This window comes from Xyrauchen texanus, chromosome 38 (genome assembly GCF_025860055.1).
Source record: "Xyrauchen texanus isolate HMW12.3.18 chromosome 38, RBS_HiC_50CHRs, whole genome shotgun sequence".
NCBI lineage: Eukaryota > Metazoa > Chordata > Actinopteri > Cypriniformes > Catostomidae > Xyrauchen > Xyrauchen texanus.
Window position 1 is genome coordinate 20,767,103 of NC_068313.1, and position 21,645 is coordinate 20,788,747.

General features: G+C 37.6%; 1 protein-coding gene across 2 annotated transcripts in view; it reads right to left on the reverse strand.

The window, feature by feature from the left end:
* Window positions 1–21,645, reverse strand: part of mcamb (melanoma cell adhesion molecule b) — a 68,499-nt gene that overhangs the window by 1,878 nt on the left and 44,976 nt on the right. Inside the window, exons 2-15 of one of the 2 annotated variants that reach the window (XM_052110793.1) lie at window positions 18,150–18,268; window positions 17,219–17,468; window positions 17,037–17,107; window positions 16,861–16,948; window positions 15,612–15,791; window positions 15,036–15,163; window positions 14,793–14,928; window positions 14,590–14,702; window positions 11,141–11,282; window positions 9,828–9,955; window positions 8,733–8,886; window positions 8,201–8,245; window positions 4,951–4,989; window positions 3,829–3,955 (exon numbers count right to left, since the gene is read on the reverse strand). In XM_052110793.1, the coding sequence (XP_051966753.1) occupies window positions 3,829–3,955; window positions 4,951–4,989; window positions 8,201–8,245; window positions 8,733–8,886; window positions 9,828–9,955; window positions 11,141–11,282; window positions 14,590–14,702; window positions 14,793–14,928; window positions 15,036–15,163; window positions 15,612–15,791; window positions 16,861–16,948; window positions 17,037–17,107; window positions 17,219–17,468; window positions 18,150–18,268 (1,720 nt within the window). Of the gene's footprint in view, window positions 1–3,828; window positions 3,956–4,950; window positions 4,990–5,632; window positions 7,864–8,200; window positions 8,246–8,732; window positions 8,887–9,827; window positions 9,956–11,140; window positions 11,283–14,589; window positions 14,703–14,792; window positions 14,929–15,035; window positions 15,164–15,611; window positions 15,792–16,860; window positions 16,949–17,036; window positions 17,108–17,218; window positions 17,469–18,149; window positions 18,269–21,645 lie in introns of those variants that run through there. The other variant, XM_052110794.1, reaches the window with a different exon arrangement.

The following is a 21,645-nucleotide window of genomic DNA, read 5'->3' on the forward strand; positions in this document are numbered from 1 at the left end:
TACATGTGTATCTGTATGGATTTCACACACATAATAGTCTGAGTCCAAAAAATATGTACAGGGTTCCCACTCTTTTAAAGGCACAATTTTCCAGGACATTTCCAGGAAGTTTTAAGTCCCCAACAAGTGTAATATTTCAGCAAAAACACATGCCTCCATTTAAATCGAGCTTTTATTTTGGCGTTTCAGATAAGCAATATGCTCCATGGCCCAGTGTGATTATTAAGCCCTGAAAATCTGTGATTCAGTAAAAAAAAAAAACATAGTCTGTATGTGCTGTGCACTTCAGAGAGCTCTCTGTCTCTGTCATTTTACACACAAAAGTGCGCATGATGATCGTGATTAGGTGTTTGCATTGTATGAGCGGCTGTCTCCACACATTCATCTTGCAGGTTATTTATTTATTAAATTAAATCAGAGACTTTTCAGTTTAATTATCACACTAGGACATATTGCAATTTTAATTTGATTAATTGTACATTCAAACATAAATTTTCATCCAAATATGTCATATTCCATAACATTCTACTTTTTATTGCTATTGACATTTTTATGACTCGATTCTGTTTTCCGCATACTACATGTGATAACCCGGTATAAACCGACTCTGATTGTTGAATTATAAAACATTTATTCACACCACAAGGTATTAATGTCAAATCACCATGCAACCATCACAGTGTGAATAATTATTTTTGCATTTTTTTAAATCAGTGGTCCAACTGTCATCATTGTCTAAAGTTTATAACGCACAGGGATGCAAACTCATGAGGGGCAAAAAAGTTGAAACAATCACTGATTCACAAACATATTTTCCGGGGTTATTTTTTAAAGAATAGGCTAAAAGCACCAACTTAAGCTATTTTAATGATTCAAGTATAGCAAATAATCTGCACAACTGTGTAGAATTAGCTGCAAAATAAAGGGTATTTTGGTGTGGCTTGCTTCTGTTTCACAAATTTGTTCAGTTTCATTAATTGATTAGATCAGTGACCCCTTCTGGAGATGCCAATATATGGTGACAAATGAGTGTCTTATGTGCAATAAGTGAGTCATTTAATCATTGGAGATGTTCACGACCAAAATCTGCCAAGTGACTTTACAGTGCTTAAGCATTATAAGAACAAAGCAGATCTATAATTTCAGCTAAGTTTGTGAACTGTCGAACATGACTTTTCATCCAAAAAGACAATAATATTCTATTAATAATGAGTACCAATAATATTCGTACCTTATTTATTAAAATATGGATGTCAAATCTACTGATTTCTTTAAGCATTAGAAGAACAAAGCAGATGTGCTGTATCAGTTTCCTACAGAATTTAAATTGCCGAGCATGACTTTTATATGAAAAGACAACAGTAAAAGCCTAATAATAATAATTATGAGCTTCAATAATGTCCTTTCGTGATTGTAAAGTGCATTTCACATGAGTTGAGTCGAGGCATCAATGCTCCACTCAACACCAGTTCATCTCTGTGATGAACAAGGTAGACTCACATGCCGATGCTGAAGTAAACAAACAACAGGGCCCTCTCATTCAGTCTGTCGGTACATGTTCCAGGTCATTCAGTTTGTTTATGAATGAGAAGTTTCACAAGTGTTGCTTCTCACTGTGCACATGCTGCTGTAGCCAAACACGTGATTGGCCACAGCTGTACACAATCACGAGGGTGTAGGCAAAGTATAGGTCTCTGCAGAACAGTAATGGATGTTTTCAAATATGTGGGCGTTTCCCAACCAGGATGGGAGTTTCTAAACTAACCACTGAAAGTAGGGAATCTCAATGATTTGAAAATGGCCACTAATTGGGAAAAGCCCATTTTTGTTCAGCAGATATAAGTCTCGTGTAAGCGCCCTTAAACCGTTGATGTATGGCTCGTTTGAGATGAGCAAGTTTTGCATAGAACCGATCACCGGTGATCAGCGGCAGGTGCATGCCGGTTACAAATCTGTTTGACTTGCTGTGATGTCATGGTGACGCAAAAAAAGACTTGTGAGAGCGAGGCACGCGCAGTTATATTTTTCCAGCTGCGCAAACTGCAAGCATGATGGGAAACAACTTGCTGAAACGACAGCTTAAAGCTCATTGGATTAAACATCTGTGATGTTTCGTTCTCTTCCCTAGTTTCTTTTTTAAAATTTTTTATCTCTAATATCATGTTTTAGGTGTAGAAATTATCTGAGAATATTCCCAACACTCTGACAGTGCGATCTCTGTATGAGATGTATGATTTTATAAATTTTCTGAAATAGCTCAAATGACTTTATCAAACTAAAAATGGATGGAAAGACACGTCTTATTGGTGAAATTACCAGGTATATTTATTTTAATTTTAAAACAACAGAATTTCAATTATATCCACTTTATCAACAACAGCACATGAACGTGAATCCCGCGATATCTGCCTTTGATCTCGTAGGTATCTGATCCACGAAAAGTGAGAATTGTCCGACGTGACCGCACGTATTTCACTCCTTCGCGGACTGCAGCCGTCTACTCTCGCCTACTTTCAAGGTGAGGCATTTGGCATCTCTCATTTTGAAACAAGCCTGTTGTTTCAAAATGCGCAGCAGCCGGTAGTGACAATGATGCAATACAATTTTTGTACATGTAACGAATACCTTGCTAGCAACAGTCAACCCGTTTTATTATACTAAAATATTTTCATGACTGGAAAACTGCATTGCAAAAATCCAGGACTCGTGGGAACCCTGTATGTAGTACAATTATAGTCAACTAATTGAGACCTTCCCAACAATAACACATGGCTATATACTTTTGATTATTTTACCAATTTTGAATATGATTGCAAATTTGCAATATATGAAAATGGAACAGATCTAATATTTCAGCAAATTAAAAAGTTGTATTTCAGAATTGGTTGCAAGACCAGATTTTAAGCTTTTGAACAGCACCGATTTTGTGTTGCTCAAGCGGTTATTACTTTATTACATAATAAACACCAGCTTTTATGTACAGTCTAGAGAAGTCAATGTGTTGTTTGTTTGTGCTACCAATTTATCTCTTCCTGGTCAAAAATAACCTGCCCAATTTATAAATCTCTTATTATGCATATATTTTCACAGTGTAATGCATTAGATCTTTTTGTCAACTTAATTTCTAGTAATTACGTTTTGTACTTCTTCTGTTTATTTTTTGGATAGTAGGAGTTGTTTTACTGGGCCAGTTAGGGGCACTCCCTACAAAGAAAAGAAATCTCAATTTTGAGAACTCTTAGAAGTCAGCCTCTCACAGCCTTTGTTTGCCATATTTTGGAGGATGCATCAAGTGCATCCTTCGTGGCTTTCAATTACCCACAATCCGTTGCATATGTCCTAATTTATAAAAAGAAACATTGTGGAAAACGAGTCCTTCTGTGTGCTATTGTACGACTGTGCACTGTCCTGGTTTCTTCCTCCATATCTACAAAGAACCTGTAGAGGATCACCATAATTTCCACATCTGTCATCTTCGATACCGCTTGTTTTTTCTTCAAAGTTTTCACGCAGTGACCGCGGAGACGGAAACCTTTATGACGTAGCCATGTGCACTTACTAGAGTAGACCATCTCATTCTAGCACTGAAAGCTAAGAAGGAGCTAGCCTACAGCCTCAGATAGGACTGGTCTAGGAAGGACACACCCTAACTAGGCTGCAGCCTTCCGATTAAGAAGCACCCAATCAAAGCATTTTGGCCATTTAAAAAAAAATCCATACCAAAACATCCTGTTTTGATTTCAAATACTTTAAGACAGGAAAGAAGACTGCTCTAATCAAGTAATCAAATGGGCTCAACATAATCTTTCCATGTATAAAAACACATACAAATCCTGCTTTCCTGAGCGCCCACATGGAAGTCTTCCTTTCTTGTAGAGGAAGTATAGCACACCGCCAAGAATAGCTAGCAGGAAGAGACAGATAATGATGACAGCTATGGCGACTCCACTACCACCTGGGGGAGCAAAAGGGAAATGCAAGCTGAAGTTAATCTACCTCAGCGTTTGACAGGTAGAATAAAATCTCAAGCCAAAATTCCAACATACAGTCCTTTAACCTTAACCAACCTTTAACCACTATATTTTCTGTTGACAGAAATAGATGTAGCTTTTTAACTTTAAAATGATAGCTCACCAAAAATTACAATTTTGGCAGAATAACACGCACACAATATTTACCATCCATGTATTTAAAAATGTTATAATGAAATTAATGGCGACTGAAAATAACATACTGCCTAACAGCTCTCTTTTTTGCTCCACAGAAGAAAGTCATGTGGGTTTGTTTTACATTTTTTGGTGAACTATACCTTTAATTTCCAATAGGGCTGTCAGTAAAGTGTATTCTGAGTATATGGTGTGCTAGGAAGAGAGCGACAAGCAGAGATGATGCATGGTCAGGTGTATGGTAAGGGGGCAAGATGTTTCAATGGGTGATGATCATGAGAGCAAAGCATTCTGGGATAGTTAATTCTATAATGACAAACAAGAGGTAAATGCCACCATTTTATTCATAAAAACAAAACATACTTAAATGGTCATTGCTGATTCTTCAGTTCAATCCAAATTTTGTTAAGGTACACGTGAAGGTTAACATTAAAATGATGGCATTTACACAGCAAAGCTGCATGCATAGCCTGTGGAGGGGTGTTCATGTGAGTTAGGCCAGCAGTGCAGTGTTGGAGGGAATGCAGTCTGGCTGGTGTTGGCCTAAAGCCCGGTGTGCACACTATGATTTTGGCTACTATTTTGCTGAGACAATTTTCAGGAACCGTTAAAGGCTATGTTGTGTACTGCATCTCTAATGAACAAATACCAATTTTCCCATTTTCATCTACATCTAATGAAATATCAGTTGAGACCCAAATCTCTTCTGGGTTATATTTCACAATTTGAAAGATTCCCAGTGTGCAACTGGCTTTAGGCATAGACATAAAGCTGCAATACAAACCTTTCTGTCGTTTTTTTGGTGATACAGTTATTCCTGTTGCTGAGACAAAAAGGATTTGGGTTACCACACACACAGTTGTTAGATTCATAAATTTCTCTAATTCTTTTTGACTTTCCATGTTAGATAACATTTCTGTTACTATAAGAAATAACCACTGAAACCATTCAGATTTTTTTTTTAATTGTTGCTTATCGTGGCCGAACCACAGGCCCGCTCGGTTCTCCTGATGGACATTACGCCCCTGATTGGCCCAAAAGTTCATCAGCCCACTGGGAAAGTACCCGGTATGCTAGATCACCAGTCCAGCCCTGGTCACAATATTAAACTGCCAAACAAAGTGTTTAAAAATGCAACAAATTAATAAATATACATATTAAGTGAAAGGTAGGGATTTGTAAGATATCAAATAATGCATAAAGTTCAAATTATATTTTCGATAAAAAACTGCCTATCAAAGTTGTAACCTTACATTGCTTCAACTCTGTCAGATTTTTTTTATAATCTTGAACATATCAGACAATCTCAGTTAGCCCTTTCCCACTTCCTGCTCATGGTGGATGCAATAGCAGGACACATGGTCGGGCCAGTTTATATATATATATATATATATATATATATATATATATATATATATATATATATATATAATAATTTTTTTAAACAATGTTAAAGTCTCGGAGGGCACAGCTTCAACATTTCATCTTTGTCATCGGTTGCAATAATTTCTGTTAGAATTGTAGAATAATTTTGGCAATTTAGTTTAGGTTAAAGAGGCAGCTTCAACTGATGAAGAAAAAGAAAGAAAAAAAAACCCTGAAGATGGAAAAATATATTACGTTTGTCAACTCCATCAGAAGTGTGAAAACAGATTTTTTTTTTATAGAATGTAATTTATCACTTAACTTTTAGCACTATATGAATTAAACATTCAAAATGAATCAAAATTATGTACTCCCAAATAGTACTTTCTTTTAGCCTTTACAGTCTGTTACACTTAAATAAAGATAAATGGTTAGTCAGAAAGCTAAAATCTGAGTGGATGTGATTCATGCTCCATCAAACACTGGACCTTAGTGTGTACTAATCCTGATTGCAGATTTGAGGTAACATGGGATTAACGTAATCTTCTAAAGACAATAATTTCAGAATAAATCAGAATGGAATCAAGTTTTTGGGGGGTATTTATATCCCCTTTTCTCCCAATTTGGAATGCCCAAGTCTCAGTTGCCTCCGCTTTTGAGACAGTCAATCCGCGCAGCTTAAAACGTGGCTCGTTGTGAGTGACACCACAGAGACTCTGCATGTGGAAGCTCATGCTACTCTCCGCGATCCACACACAATTTACCACAAACCCTGTTGAGAGCGAGAACCCCTAATCGTGACAACAAGGAGGTTACCCCATGTGACTGTAGCCTCCCTAGCATCCGGGCCAATTTGGTTGCTTTGAAGACCGAACTCGTGACTCCAGGGGTGGTAGTCAGCGTCAATACTCACTGAGTTACTCAGGCCCTTGAATAGATTCAAGTTTAACAATTTATTAGTCAGGTAAATGTGTATCATGCCAATTACATAATTTATCAATTCAGAAATTATCAATCCAAAACATCCAATACTCAAAGGTGAATCTTTAGAGTAAGAGATGCATACCTGACTTTTATAACAAGACATGGTGCTGTGAGTCTATAACACATAACACCCTGGGGTTCATCTGGCTACAAAATTCCCCCGAGCCTCTTGCGAGTTCCCCTTAAGTATCCAGACAGAATAAACATCATCGATTGGTTGACAATAGGATTTTGGAACTGAATAGAGTTCAATGACTCAGGAGGTGACCCTAATAAGTCCTGAGACATTGAAGACACCTGGAAGACACCAGAGACATAATTTTGTTGTTTTACCTTAATGATTAGAATAGATCGCTGACAATTGCTATGATCTGTGACTTGTTACAAGCCAACATTTAGGAAGGGTTCATTTTGACAAACATTGCAGTTTGATTGTAATATGATAAACATTTAATATTGCTGTGTTGCTCAGCGTGTACTGCAGAGCCAACCAACTTTGTCAAAAATAACTGTGCATAAACTTACTGAATCAGGGGCCTCGAAATGAGAGAAAACTAAAAGAGTCCCACCATGGAAACAATTTGAAATAAATATTTTCATTTTATTTTTTTTAATGTCATCTGTTTCTGGCCTCTCCTCAACACTAACAGTTCCCCCTGAACACCTTGTTGCAGATTTGATGTTGAACATGGTTCATTTGTACTCTTTTCGAATGTTTTACGAACATGGTGTGCTCATTTTTCTCGTTTTGCAACCTTGCGACTCGCAAACTGTGACATTTTTCTAAACTGCAATGTTAAGTTTTAATTGGGCTTTCCATCTTGCAATTGTGACAAGAGAGGGCCTGCAAAGAGGATGAAGACCGAGGGACTCATTTGGCCATAATCTGTCCTTTACACAGACAAGCTTATTTTGTTTGAGAGCAAAATATTTTGTTTAACTTTCTTTCTTCTGTGGAACACAAAAGAAGTTAGGCAGTATGTTAGTCTCAGCCACCAATCACTTTTATTGCATCTTTTTTTCCATCCAATTTAGTGAATGGTGACTGAGGCTAACATTCTGTTGAACAATACCTTTTGTTGCTTCATGGAAGAAAGATGGTTTGTAACAACATGGGGGTGATTAAAGGGGGGGGTCCCTTTATCTCTGGTTATTTTCCTAACTATCAGCATAAACAGTGAGAGAGAGAACAGCTTTGAGAATACCCAAAAATAAAGGAGCAGAATGGTCAGCTGATATCCCCAAGTGAGATTTGCTGTTTTTTCTCATCTGCTCTGGTGCCAAGCTGTCAGGTCCCATGAGGTCATAGGCAGAGTCTAGCAGGCCTGACGTGAAGCCTGCCTGTGTCCTAATGAGCGTGCACAGACCACATAAGAGGACATTCGCCATCAACTGCCTTCTTCTGTTACAGTAAAATTGCTTTGTGTTCAAACACACAGAGTGACTAATGCCTTTCTCTGTACTTCTGAACAGAACAAACAGGACAAAAATATACAGCGCCACATCAATTGCCACTGTAGCTGGCTTCTCAAATGACCATGTTTACAGTATATGGCACTCAGACACCAAATTCTGTTCTAAAATCTCAAGTTAGTATTCTGGTAGAATCTGATTGAAAAGTTTGCTGTAAAAATAATATATATTACTCATTGTGCAAGTATAAATACAGTAGTTCAGAGACCTACCTTTAGTGCTGGGAGCATTAGTTGTAGTTGTGGTTCCTCGTGCAACTACACGAGAAAAATGGTGACAAAGAGAAATGGGGCAGGTTACTTTATCATAAACAAAATCTATTTCAATGATATGGAAAGAGAGATCAAAATCTACAGTGGGGTAAAAAGTCTGAGTCCACATTGAAAATCTGGCATTCAAAATTAATTTTAAACTTGGAAATTTACAGAAAGTTAGTGGATTTTGAAAATTGTAAGGCCAGGTTTAAGATTCATAGATTTAATCAGGTTTTTCACAAACTCGTGGCACCCATGCCAGCTGGAGTACATGCTGTCATTTTAGCAAAAAGGCAGAAATACCAAATCTTTCCATTTTCCTACGTTGATTACGTTATTATGCTTATAAATTGTAATTGAAAAGACAGAAAACTCAACAGAAAACAGAAGTGGACTAGAAGAGATTTTTGAACACCAATGTATATCTTTGAAATCTGCATCTTTGCAATAAGAAAAGAGGAAAGCATATTGGCTGACAACAAAAACTCACAGACTTCAATGTTGCGAGAAACAGAGGTTGTCCCAAATTCATTTGAGGCGTTGCAGTTAGCTATGAGTTCTGAAGTGGCATTGACAGTGATCATACTGACAGCACCATTGGTTGTCTCATGGTCCTCCACATTCAGGATAGGGACAGACTGGCTCTATATAATATTGTGTCAAGGATAAAATCAGGCTCAAAAAGTAAACTATAAATTGGTCCCATACTTGACTACTGACTATGTGTCATCTGCACTCTAAAATCGAAAGAAATGGTTTTAAGAAAATATCATTTGTAATAGGACCATAAAGATTTTTATGCATTGTGACAATATTTTTTATGACATTCGAGTACATTTACCAGAGGAGAACTGAACCCTCAGCTGAACCTGGTTTTTATTTTCTTCACTAACGAACAATAAAACTGTTGAATGGGGACCTTAATACAAAAGACATTACAGATTTTCTGTAAAGCTGTTTACACCCCTACAAGAAGTGACCTGGGATTTTTAATGACCACAAAGAGTCAGGAGCTCAGTTTAATTTCTCATCTGAAAGACAGTGCCTCTTTACTGTACAGTACAGTATGCCTATCAATATACTGGGGCATTAGGACCCACACATACTGCAGGGTGAGTACCCCCTACTGGCCTCCCTAACACGTCTTCCATCAGCAACCTTAGTTTTCCATAGGAGGTCTCCCAACCAGGAACTAGCCAGGCTCAACCCTGCTTAGCTTCAGTAGGCAACCAGTCTAGAGCTACATGGTGATATGGCTGCTGACAACAAAATTTGATTTAAATACTTCTCTTACTTTAAGGTTGATAAAAGCACAATGTTTACCCATGTAAGGACATGCTACTGGACCAACATTCCCATAAACTAAACATAGTGCAGACCTTATCTCTAACCTAACATAACCTTCACTTAAAATCAGAGGGAAATGTTACTGAACCCCTAACACCAGTCCTAACCCTAACCCTAAAGTCTGATTGGTTAATAGGTCTGTTTTTCCAGGAACATTACCTACTTGGGTGAATCATGTCCAGCTTTTAGGGACTGTAATTATTCCTAAATGGTTAGAAGCAGAGTCATGCAAGGATACATGTTGGTCAGAGAGGTCCCAACTCATGTTGGGGAAGGGATATCCTTGTGCATAGCATGTCAGGTTTACAGATTGGTCAACTGTATTCACCAGGCCCACTGCAATTCCCTCTTTGATATTAGGCTTTCCTAAAGCAGGCACAGGGTTTATTTAAAGGTTATTTATTTGCCTTGAAAGCACACTCACACAAACAAAGACTGCTGCATTGACTAGTGGTCAATGAATATATCATTGAGGACTAAATATTGGACAATATTTGGCATTTTTTAAATATCTGCATCTTTCAATAAATGTTACCATTTGGCTATTAAGTTTTGAGAGCTGTGAAGTGCCAAAAATCACCCGTTGCATGTGAAAGAACAATCTGAGAATTGTTTCTACATCGTGGTACTATAATAATACCAGTGAATTACCGCTCTTGTTAAAATTGCACATGCATTTCATTCTCACTCTGTCCTCGTCTGTTTTATGTACCCTTTAACTGTCTTGTCCAGTGATAAAAGGCAAATATTAATAAACCTTATCATATTCTGTCTAAATAAATAACTGCATATCTTTCAAAGATTTTATTGAATAAACTCACAAAATGTGCACAAATCCCTTGTGTATTCCTGTGAAGTTCTCATTGATCTTCCTCTGAAGCACGTATTTTATCATACTGGATCAAAACACCTCTGACTCATGAATGTTGTGTGAAGGTCATTCCCTGACAAAAGCTGGGGGTGATCTGGGCTGTGTAAACTTGAAATGGTCATGAGATTGCTGCTCTCGCTGGATGCCCACAAAAGAGTAACTTTTAATTGTCAATTCGCCACTATTCAAGTCACATTCACTGTGCAGTGTACAGTATGTAATACATTTGACTGTCTTTTTCTGAGAAAATGCAGTTGAAAGTGCGCACATGCCATTCATGGTTGCTGGACTACTGTGTGCGATGTTATGTTTCTGTCTCTGTATGTTTTAACAATTTCTTTATGTGTGGAAAAAATTGCTATAATGGGAGGCTAAACAGAAACCAGGAAAATGTACTATCTACCATCCAAATCACACCAAAAAAATCTTATTTTTTAAATAGTTATTTTCTATTTTTACAAAGTAAAAGTTTTTATGTGGAAAAATATATATAAATATAATAAAAAATAGTAAATATATTGCAAAATAAAAGTTGATTACATTCTTAGCAATTGTATGTAAATAATTTACTATCACATTAAATTGTGTGATATCATATACATCGACCACCATGCTCTCTAAATATTGATATTGGCCTTTTAAAAACCCATATTTGTTGATGATCACTAGCATTGACATACCTCTCACATGGATTTGTACAGACTTCTGTTTTTGTAGCTTTGGAATGACCCTGACAGTCAATTCACACATATACATCCCAGCTGTGTCATAGGAGGCATTGTGTAAAGTTAAAACATGCTTGTCCCAGACCTGCATCCCATCCTACACAGAAACACACACACAGTGAACTCCGCTAACAGATATGTATGTCATTGAAATGTAGCCATTTGCTCTCTTACAAGAATATAACAAGAGCACTGTATATCAAGCAGATCTAACATACAGTGAGGAAAATAAGTATTTGAACACCCTGCTATTTTGCAAGTTCTCCCACTTAGAAAACATGGACGGGTCTAAAATTGTCATCGTAGGTGCATGTCCACTGTGAGAGACATAATCTAAAAAAAAAAATCCAGAAATCACAATGTATGATTTTTTAACTATTTATTTGTATGATACAGCTCCAAATAAATATTTGAACACCTGTCTATCAGCTAGAATTCTGACCCTCAAAGACCTGTTAGTCTGCCTTTAAAATGTCCACCTCCACTCCATTTATTATCCTAAATTAGATGCACCTATTTGAGGTCATTAGGTGCATAAAGACACCTGTCCACCCCATACAATCAGTAAGAATCCAACTACTAACATGACCAAGACCAAAGAGCTGTCCAAAGACACTAGAGACAAAATTGTACACCTCCACAAGGCTGGAAAGGGCTACGGGAAATTGCCAAGCAGCTTGGTGAAAAAAGGTCCACTGTTGGAGCAATCATTAGAAAATGGAAGAAGCTAAACATGACTGTCAATCTCCCTCGGACTGGGGCTCCATGCAAGATCTCACCTCGTGGGGTCTCAATGATCCTAAGAAAGGTGAGAAATCAGCCCAGAACTACACGGGAGGAGCTGGTCAATGACCTGAAAAGAGCTGGGACCACCGTTTCCAAGGTTACTGTTGGTAATACACTAAGACGTCATGGTTTGAAATCATGCATGGCACGGAAGGTTCCCCTGCTTAAACCAGCACATGTCAAGGCCCGTCTTAAGTTTGCCAATGACCATTTGGATGATCCAGAGGAGTCATGGGAGAAAGTCATGTGGTCAGATGAGACCAAAATAGAACTTTTTGGTCATAATTCCACTAACCGTGTTTGGAGGAAGAAGAATGATGAGTACCATCCCAAGAACACCATCCCTACTGTGAAGCATGGGGGTGGTAGCATCATGCTTTGGGGGTGTTTTTCTGCACATGGGACAGGGCTGACTGCACTGTATTAAGGAGAGGATGACCGGGGCCATGTATTGCGAGATTTTGGGGAACAACCTCCTTCCCTCAGTTAGAGCATTGAAGATGGGTCGAGGCTGGGTCTTCCAACATGACAATGACCCGAAGCACACAGCCAGGATAACCAAGGAGTGGCTCTGTAAGAAGCATATCAAGGTTCTGGCGTGGCCTAGCCAGTCTCCAGACTTAAACCCAATAGAGAATCTTTGGAGGGAGCTCAAACTCCGTGTTTCTCAGCGACAGCCCAGAAACCTGACTGATCTAGAGAAGATCTGTGTGGAGGAGTGGGCCAAAATCCCTCCTGCAGTGTGTGCAAACCTGGTGAAAAACTACAAGAAACGTTTGACCTCTGTAATTGCAAACAAAGGCTACTGTACCAAATATTAACATTGATTTTCTCAGGTGTTCAAATACTTATTTGCAGCTGTATCACACAAATAAATAGTTAAAAAATCATACATTGTGATTTCTGGATTTTTTTTTTTAGATTATGTCTCTCACAGTGGACATGCACCTACGATGACAATTTCAGACCCCTCCATGATTTCTAAGTGGGAGAACTTGCAAAATAGCAGGGTGTTCAAATACTTATTTTCCTCACTGTATTTATCCTGGATACAAAGTATATGTTGGATTTGATTTGGTCAATCGATAAAAATTTGTTATCAAATTAATTATATAAGATGTTGAATAATTAATCTAATTAATTACATACTATATATCAATGATTGCTACGAAAGATTTTTAAAAAGATAATTCATTATAATTCGCTAGTAAATGATAAAAGGAAGCTTTTACCATCTATGCGAACAGTAATAAGTTATTTATTTATTGTTTCCACATGGATCTTAAAATATTGATTGAGCAAACACTTGCATGCTCGTTCTAAAAAGAAAGAGAGGAATTTGCAGTCATCGCATGGTTTTGCTGTCATCAGAGGTTCTTTTGTCAATTAAACAGACCAAGAGGTCAATACAATTTTTTTTAAATTAAGAAAATGTTCAGTTCACACCAGTAGGAGAATGTTCACCACCATTAATCTTCTCTGGTTCAGTTGAGCACATCGCTAACGTCATTGGAAAAACTTCTGGGGTAAATCAGGATGACAGTGATATTTCCCTTGCAACAGGAAAAATCTTTAAAGAAACTGATAGAATGCCTGAAGAAGGTCTTTGTCTGAAACACTGTAAGAAATGACATATTTGCAGTCAACTGAACGAGATTTACTGATGCCGTGCTCATACGGGTATTAAATATAAAAAATAGCCAGTCACGTTAGAGGGCATGAATTGTTTTTCTAGAAAATCAAACGCAAACTGCGCAATCCATGAACCTTTCATCCCATGTCAAGAAATTCTGCTAGGAAAACAATGAGCAGAGTTGGGAAAAAAAAACTATAGCCTACATTGAAGAAATAAATGCAAGCAGCAAAGAAATGTTTCTAAATAAATAATACAAAAATTCTTATTTTTTACGTTATTTTTAAAAGGTTAATTTCACTCATTTAATTATTAATTGTTTTTTTCATTACTTTTTAATTTTAGTTAGACCGTCATGACACAGGTTAGTTGTACCCTACTGATGATGTGTTGTTGCAATAGTAATCCTGCTCAGTACGAGAGGAACCACAGGTTCAGACATTTGGTACGTGTGCTTGGCTGAGGAGCCACTGCAAAGCTACCATCTGTGGGATTATGACTGATAGCCTCTAAATCAAGAACGCCTCTAAGTTTACTAAACGTAAAGATACCGCAGCGCCAATGGACTCTGATTGGCCCGGGATAGCCAGCCGTGAGGGCCCAGCGAGGAGAGCCATTTGAGACGGGGCCGGGGCGCAGCTGGATGAGTGCCACCCCTCTCACATCACGCGTTTGTTGAGCACCTGATGCTAAATGACTCGTAGACTTCTTGATATACAGTATATATGTATGTATAGTATGCACCATTTATAAAATCTTGAGGCTCGGCTTATGGACCACAGTCTATTTCTAATACTGGTCTATTTCCAATATAATAAAGGTGATTACCGCATATTAGTACAGTATCATCAATATCACAGATAATTTGCAAGAACTACATGGACCAACAGGTCTGAGTCTTCTGGGGTTTAGTATTGGTCTGGGTCAGGATTGCGGAGGGGCTGCTCTAGACTCCAGCTCAGACTGACAGTGCTTAATGTATTACCTTATACCATGCCGTGAATACGGGTAAAGAAGACAAGGCATTGCAGGTTAAGGTGAGATCTCCCCCCTGGTCCAGTACCATCTCCTCTGGTGTCACCACAACAGGATCCAGATCTGAGAAGAAGCAAATGTGTTAAAAGCATACAAACATCATTTAAGCAACAACTGCTATATCCAAAGAACTGCTGAGGAGTGTGTTCTTACAGTGTACTTCGATATTGATGGAGCCATGGGCCTCTTGAGATGTGTATAAATCAAATGTCTGGCACTCATAGGTCCCACTATGTGATCTCTTGAGATTATCCAGAATCAGTAGGTCATTCTCTGATGCCAACACCTCCTGGAATAAAAAAAAATTAATAATCTGCAAACATCTCCAAACCCGCAGGTGATCCAATGAAAGCATTTGACAAATTCCGGAACAGCAGACATTATGCAGTATATTACCTCCTTATGTTTGAAAGTGAAAAGGGGCGGAGGGTTTCCATTTCCCTTACATCTGATCTCCACAGTCTCGCCTTCTTTTAAAAGCAAATTATTAAGATTTGTAGACAGTGTAACTTCTGTCGTGGGGTCTGTGATGACATAAATGAAATAGAAAGACAAATAAAACACTAAAGTACATTTGAAACAACATTCACAACACATTTTGCTTTATAATGTCATGTATTTTCAAGCAAATAAGAAAAAGACTTTTGAAAGGCCACATTACAGGCAACATTAGCTTACTATTAGCATTAGGCAACAATGCATGAATAGCATAATGCATATATTATTATTTTCCACACCAGCCTAGATGACATTAGGTAACAAAAATAACCTTTTTTTCCCTGTAGAATAGCGTGCACTGATGAGTCATGCACAGCATAAGACCATATGCATTAAAAAAAGTTATTTTAATTCATGTTGATTTTAAATTGCCTTTTTTCACTGAGTAAGACATTGAGCATTGTGTTGAACATTACTAAATAAACTCTTTCATACACTTTAGAGCAGACTTAAGCTTAAAGTATTGTTACTTACAGTAAACTGTGATGTTGACAGGATTGGACTCTGTCATTTTCACTCCTTCAGGGACGAAGTAATTGACCTCACAGTAGAACTTTGCATTCTCATCGTCCCTCACAACCTTAATGAAAAGTCCACTCTCTACTGTGAATAGACCGCTGGGATTCTTTATCACTGAATCCATGATTTTTACCACTAAAAGAGATTCAGAACTTTTTAGTTTTTTTTTTATCATTATCAAATCTGTTTAATAAAAATTTTATATATTGAAAAACATTAATAAATTGAAACAAAGCATATTTGCATAATTGTGTGCAAATCGTTACTAAAACTATTTTGGGATATTTCTTCAACTTCAGGCACTTCCATGTCCCTGGGGTTAATTTTATTTAAACTAACAAATGAAGGCCTGGTAAAAAGTTTCCAAGTCTGTTTTAACATGTCTGTCATATAAGTTGAGGCCTTCATTTATTTTTGGCACTTTTGAAATTGTATGTATAGGTTTTCCTGTTTCAGTCTTGTCTCAGACTTTCAATCTTAAACTATGAAAATTCATTATTAACATACAAATGATTGAATATTTAACATTTTGATCATCTAAATAAAGACAGACCATAAACCCTTTAAATAATTACTGTGTGAATTTTTTTTAAAATAACGACTGTCCCAAATTTTTGCCACTCAAAATATTTTAGAATTGTTTCAAAAGTTAGTGTACTTAAAAAAAAGAAAAGTGTCAATGAAGAGCAATATGAGACAAGTGATGTTTGGAGAAAACAAAGAAAAATATTTGTTATGCAAGTTATGCAAAAAGTGTAATTAGAATATGTAATTGTGTGTGTGTGTGTGTGTTTTAGGATACATAAAAAAAAAGTATCAAAGGATTCTGCTATTTATTTCAGAAACTTTCAAATTGCAATTTCCATCAATGTCATTTCCACAAAACACTTCTAACACAATACAGAATTTTAGATGTGGTCAAAATGTTTTTGAATAAAAACAAAAATCCCAACATATACATTTCCTGTGATGTATGTACATACAGTAGTGGACATTGTTAGTAAACCAATAAAAAAAAAAAAACTTGACTTTCTAGAAGTCAACAGAGTTAAGTGCCCAAAGTTGAAGAAACACCCTTTAATGTAAATTGTCCCAATTGAATTCAAAATGAAAATAGAAATAAATAGTAAGTAAAAAATTAAAACCTATGACAACATTGTCACAGCCACATTTTTGTTATATGAGTTGCCTGTACAGTATTTACCACCATCTGTGTTCTGAAGAGGGAATCTGTCCCTGTACCATGTGATGTTGGGTCTAGGGTACCCATTGTTCACTATACAGTCTGCGATCTGAGAAGAAATACCATAATTATGTAAAATTCATTAAACCAAACTTTTCTATTTTCTTTACAAAATCAGATGTTTTGGTGGCCTTTACCTTTGATGGCCCCATGGCATTGACAGAAATTCCAGTGTGTGTAACTACAATCACAGGTATCGATGGTGAATCTAAAGAACAGGAAGGTTTAGTGTTAGGAAGAAGCTCACAACAGGGCAAGCAGCATATGATTGCTCTAGAGAGAAACTGTCAAGGCTCCTCTAAAGCCTGTATGATCTTACTGAAGACTTGGAGTTGAGTGTGTCCTTCACCGTGCTCTGTAGACACATTGTGAACCGTGCAGATAAACTCCCTCTCATCACTCAGTCGCACCTTTTCAATGGTCAGAATAATAATTCCCTGCCCAATGCTGTTGTCATGAGTGTGTCTGACACTGATCCGTCCAGTGTAATCAGTGCCCTCATCAATAATCTCATTCGGTACATCATAGTAGTAGATTCTTCTGCTGACCTGGTCCCTGCTGGGTAATTTCTGTAAAAAGTCATTAATGTTCATGTTAGGATTTTGTCAACACTTGATTCGTTTGTATATTCTATTGAGGTTCATCTAAACATTGGTGTAAATCTCATGAAAACTTAAAAAAAATGTAAAGTATATTTTGGGTCATATTTCCCACAAAAAACATAAGAAAAATATATGAAATTCTATTTTGTATGAAGAAAGTGAAGCCTGTTTTGAATTTTGTTCTGTTTTTTTGCATTGTAAAATGATATTAAAAAAACATCAGCAGTTATAGAAATACTTAAACCAGCCCATCTGGCACCAACAAACATGCCATGGTCCATATCACAGAGATCAAAAAATATTCCCCATTCCGATGGTTGATGTGAACATTAACTGAAGCTCCTGACCCGTATCTGCATGATTTTATGCACTGCTGCCACACTAGTGGCTGATTAGATAATCGCATGTATGATTGTTGGTGTGCTGTTTTGGCAGCACAAGGGGAACCTACACAATATTAGGCAGGTGGTTTTAATATGTGGCTGATCTATGTTTGCTGATTTAAATAAATATAAAAAACTGTCCCAGACAGACCGATTTTCATTACTATATGACAGGGATGGATGGATGGATGAAGATATTCTTATTTCAAGGTGAAACTTTTCCCTTTTCCCTACTGTATAGAAAGTAAATGTGATCATTTCTCACCGTAGACCACACAATCGTCAAGGCCGGCTCTCCTGAAATGTATATACAGGGGATTTCAACATTGCTGTTTAAGTACACCTTCATCCTGTCTTCCATGTTCACCTCCACCTTGGCCCATGCTGAAAACATATGAACAGATACAGTATAAGAGGTTATTAATTGGCCAAAAATGTCTACTCTCAAAGAAAAGTCAACTATTCCTGAAACTCAACTGGTACAGCATGTTGTTGATGCTAACAATGCCACAGTCATGGGTTCGATTCCCAGGCAACCCACAAGCAGATCACATGTATACCTTAAATGAATGAATGGAAACTGTCAAAGAAAAGTTGGGGGGAAAAGGCCATCAAAATATTGAGTCAAATGGTTTCCCTTGTTGTAGGCAAACAAACAACATCCCTTCTTCTGTTGTAGTCTAGTTTAACCTGGAGTGAGTTCCAAACCACTGGATATTAGTGATCCCTGTTCCCTAAACTCAGAATATCCTTTGAAGGATTTAAATGGTTGCCCTATTTACAGGAAATAGAGCATGGGAATGACCACTTCTGGTTCGACCATACCCCCCATGTTCCCTTGGCATATGCCTGATCTTGTGGGAGCACAGCAGAGAGAAGCACCACAGGCAGAAGATATTATGAGCGGAATTCATTGAGCCCACCCATTTCCAGATTTATGTGTTGCATTCCCGCGTGTCATGTCTCACGAGGAAGAAAGACTTGATTTATCTCAAGAATAGTGACCTACTGTTCACCAGGACAGCCAGAAATGAGCTGTTCTCTCCCCTAAAGCATCTTAAAGCACTTTGAATCATGAGAGCAGACTTCAGAATTGGCTTTGTGAATAAAATCAATGTGCCCATACATGGACAAACATGTCTGTGGTAAAATGTATTAAGGCTCATGTATATTATATTTTTTGTCGATCCGGGTCATCTCGCACACGCTTAAGTACTCAGCATTTTAAAGTATACTCTTTTGATCATGAACAAATACAAATGCGCTCAATGCACGAGCACTACAACTGCTTTGTGAAATTCTTTTTGCCCAGACATTGGCAGGCGCATGAGCCAATGATGCTCTAAGACGAGTACTGAAAAACTGGACCACACGTGACATTTCCCACAGACCGTGCTTACTAAATTTGCATCATGTATACTGTGCATGTTTCAATCAGCAACACGGACACCAGAAGGAAACTTTGGACTTTTAAAATAAATACAAATAGATATACTGTATGTATACATTGCATTCACTGACCCCAGTGCATTTTGTTATGTTGCTGCCTTATGCTAAAGTGCTTTAAATTCTTTTTTCACATGAACCTACACTCTATACCCCACAATGACAAAGCAAAAAACATATTTTTGATAACTTTGCAAATGTATTAAAAATAAAATAAAATGAAATATCACATTGAAATAAGTATACAGACCCTTTTCTATGATACCTACAAGTTTTGCTTAGGTGCATCCAATTCTCTGGATCATGTTTCTACACTTTGATTGGAATCAAGTGGTCTATATAAGGTATCACAGGTATCACAGAAGAAAATGCATATCAGAGTAAAAACCAAGCCATGAGGTCAAAGGAACTACCTGCAGAGCTCAGAGGCAGGATTGTGTATTTAGGCACAGATCTGGGGATGGCTACAAAAGTTTTTCGGCTGCATTGAAGGTTCCTAAGAGCACATTGGCCTCCATATTCTTAATTCTTAAACGGGGCAACCAGGACTCTTCCTAGTGCTGGCAATCGAGAAGGGGAGAAGGGCCCTGGTAAGAGAGGTGAACAAGAACCCGATGGTCACACTGTTTGAGCTCCAGAGATCATGGGTGGAGAAAGAAACTTGCATCAAGGACAACCATCACTGCTACACTCCACCGACCTCGGCTTAATGCAGAGTGGCCAGACAGAAGCCTTTCCTCAGTGCAAGACACAAAAAAGCACCTCAGACAGTGAGGAACAAGATTCTCTGGTCTGATGAAGTGAAGGTTTAACTGTTTGGCCTCAATTCCAAGCGCCATATCTGGAGGAAACCAGGCACCTCTTCACCTACGCAATACCATCCCAACAGTGATGCATAATGGTGGTAGCATCATGCTGTGGGGGTGTTTTTCTGTGACAGGGACTGGGGGACTGATCAGGGTTGTAGGAAAGCTGAACACAGAAAAATACAGAAATATCCTTAATGAAATCCTGGTACAGAGCTTTCAGGACCTCAGACTTGGACGAAGGTTCACCTTCCAACAGGAAAATTACCCTTAGCACACAGCCAGGACAATGCAAGAGTGGCTTAGGGACAACTCTGTGAATGTCCTTGTGTGGCCCAGCCAGAGCCCAGACTTGATCCCAATTGAACATCTCTGGAGAGACCTGAAAATGGCTGTCCACCAACATTCCCCATCCATCCTGATGGAGCTTGAGAGGATCTGCAGAGAAGAATGGCAGAAAATCTCCAAATCCAGGTGTGCATATCTTGTCGCATAATACCCCAAAAGACTTGAGGCTGTAATCTCTGCCAAAGGTGCTTCAACTAAGTACGAGTAAAGGGTCTGAATACTTATGTCAATGTAATATTTTAGTTTTTTCTTTTTAATAAATTTGCAAAGTTATCATAAATCTGGTTTTTGCTTTGACATTATGGGGTATGGAGTGTAGATTGATGTGAAAAAAAATTATAATTTATTGAATTTTAGCATAATGCTGCAACACAAATAAATGTGAAAAAATGAAGAGTCTGAATACTTTCTGACTGCACTATATATATATATATATATATATATATATATATATATATATATATATATATACAGTATAAAGGAAAGAGTAAATAAATGTCAAATTGTAATGCCAGATAAAGTGCAGTCTGTTCGGAAAGTCACTGAGGATTTAATGTTGACAGCGAGAGAATTTTAAAGGTTCACGCAGTACTGTGCAGTCTAAAGAGGCTTTCATGTGAGTCGAGAAAGTTGCCAAAAACACACCTCAGTGGAGTAAAGCATCAGTGTCAGCATTGCCCCTGGAGTCATACTGCAGTCAAGCATTGTAAAGCAGCATTTAAAGTTCAAACAATTTCAGCTTTGACCATGTTGACTTTTCAAAGTGGCAGCCAATGATTACTCGGAAAACGGCATATGTGCAAAGTCTTAACGACTGCACCAAAGTGATTTTCGCATGTTTTTACCTAACGATTTATGTCTTTTACAGTATAGAGCAACAAGAAATATTTAAAAATTATCCAACATTATGAAGAGGTATTTAACTATTTTTATTAATAAATATTTACTATAGTTTGGGAAAGACATTTACTATAGTATCCAGAGACTTCATTTCTTGTGTTGAGGTAATTTGAATTCACCAAGCACATCTTAAAACCTTAAAGCTGCACTGCGGAACTAAATATTTTACATGAGTTGTGTTTCAGCACTGCTCTTCTGGTGGATGAATCTCTTGGTTTGGGGTTACCTGCTTTGCCTGTGATCATTTGGAGATATTTACCT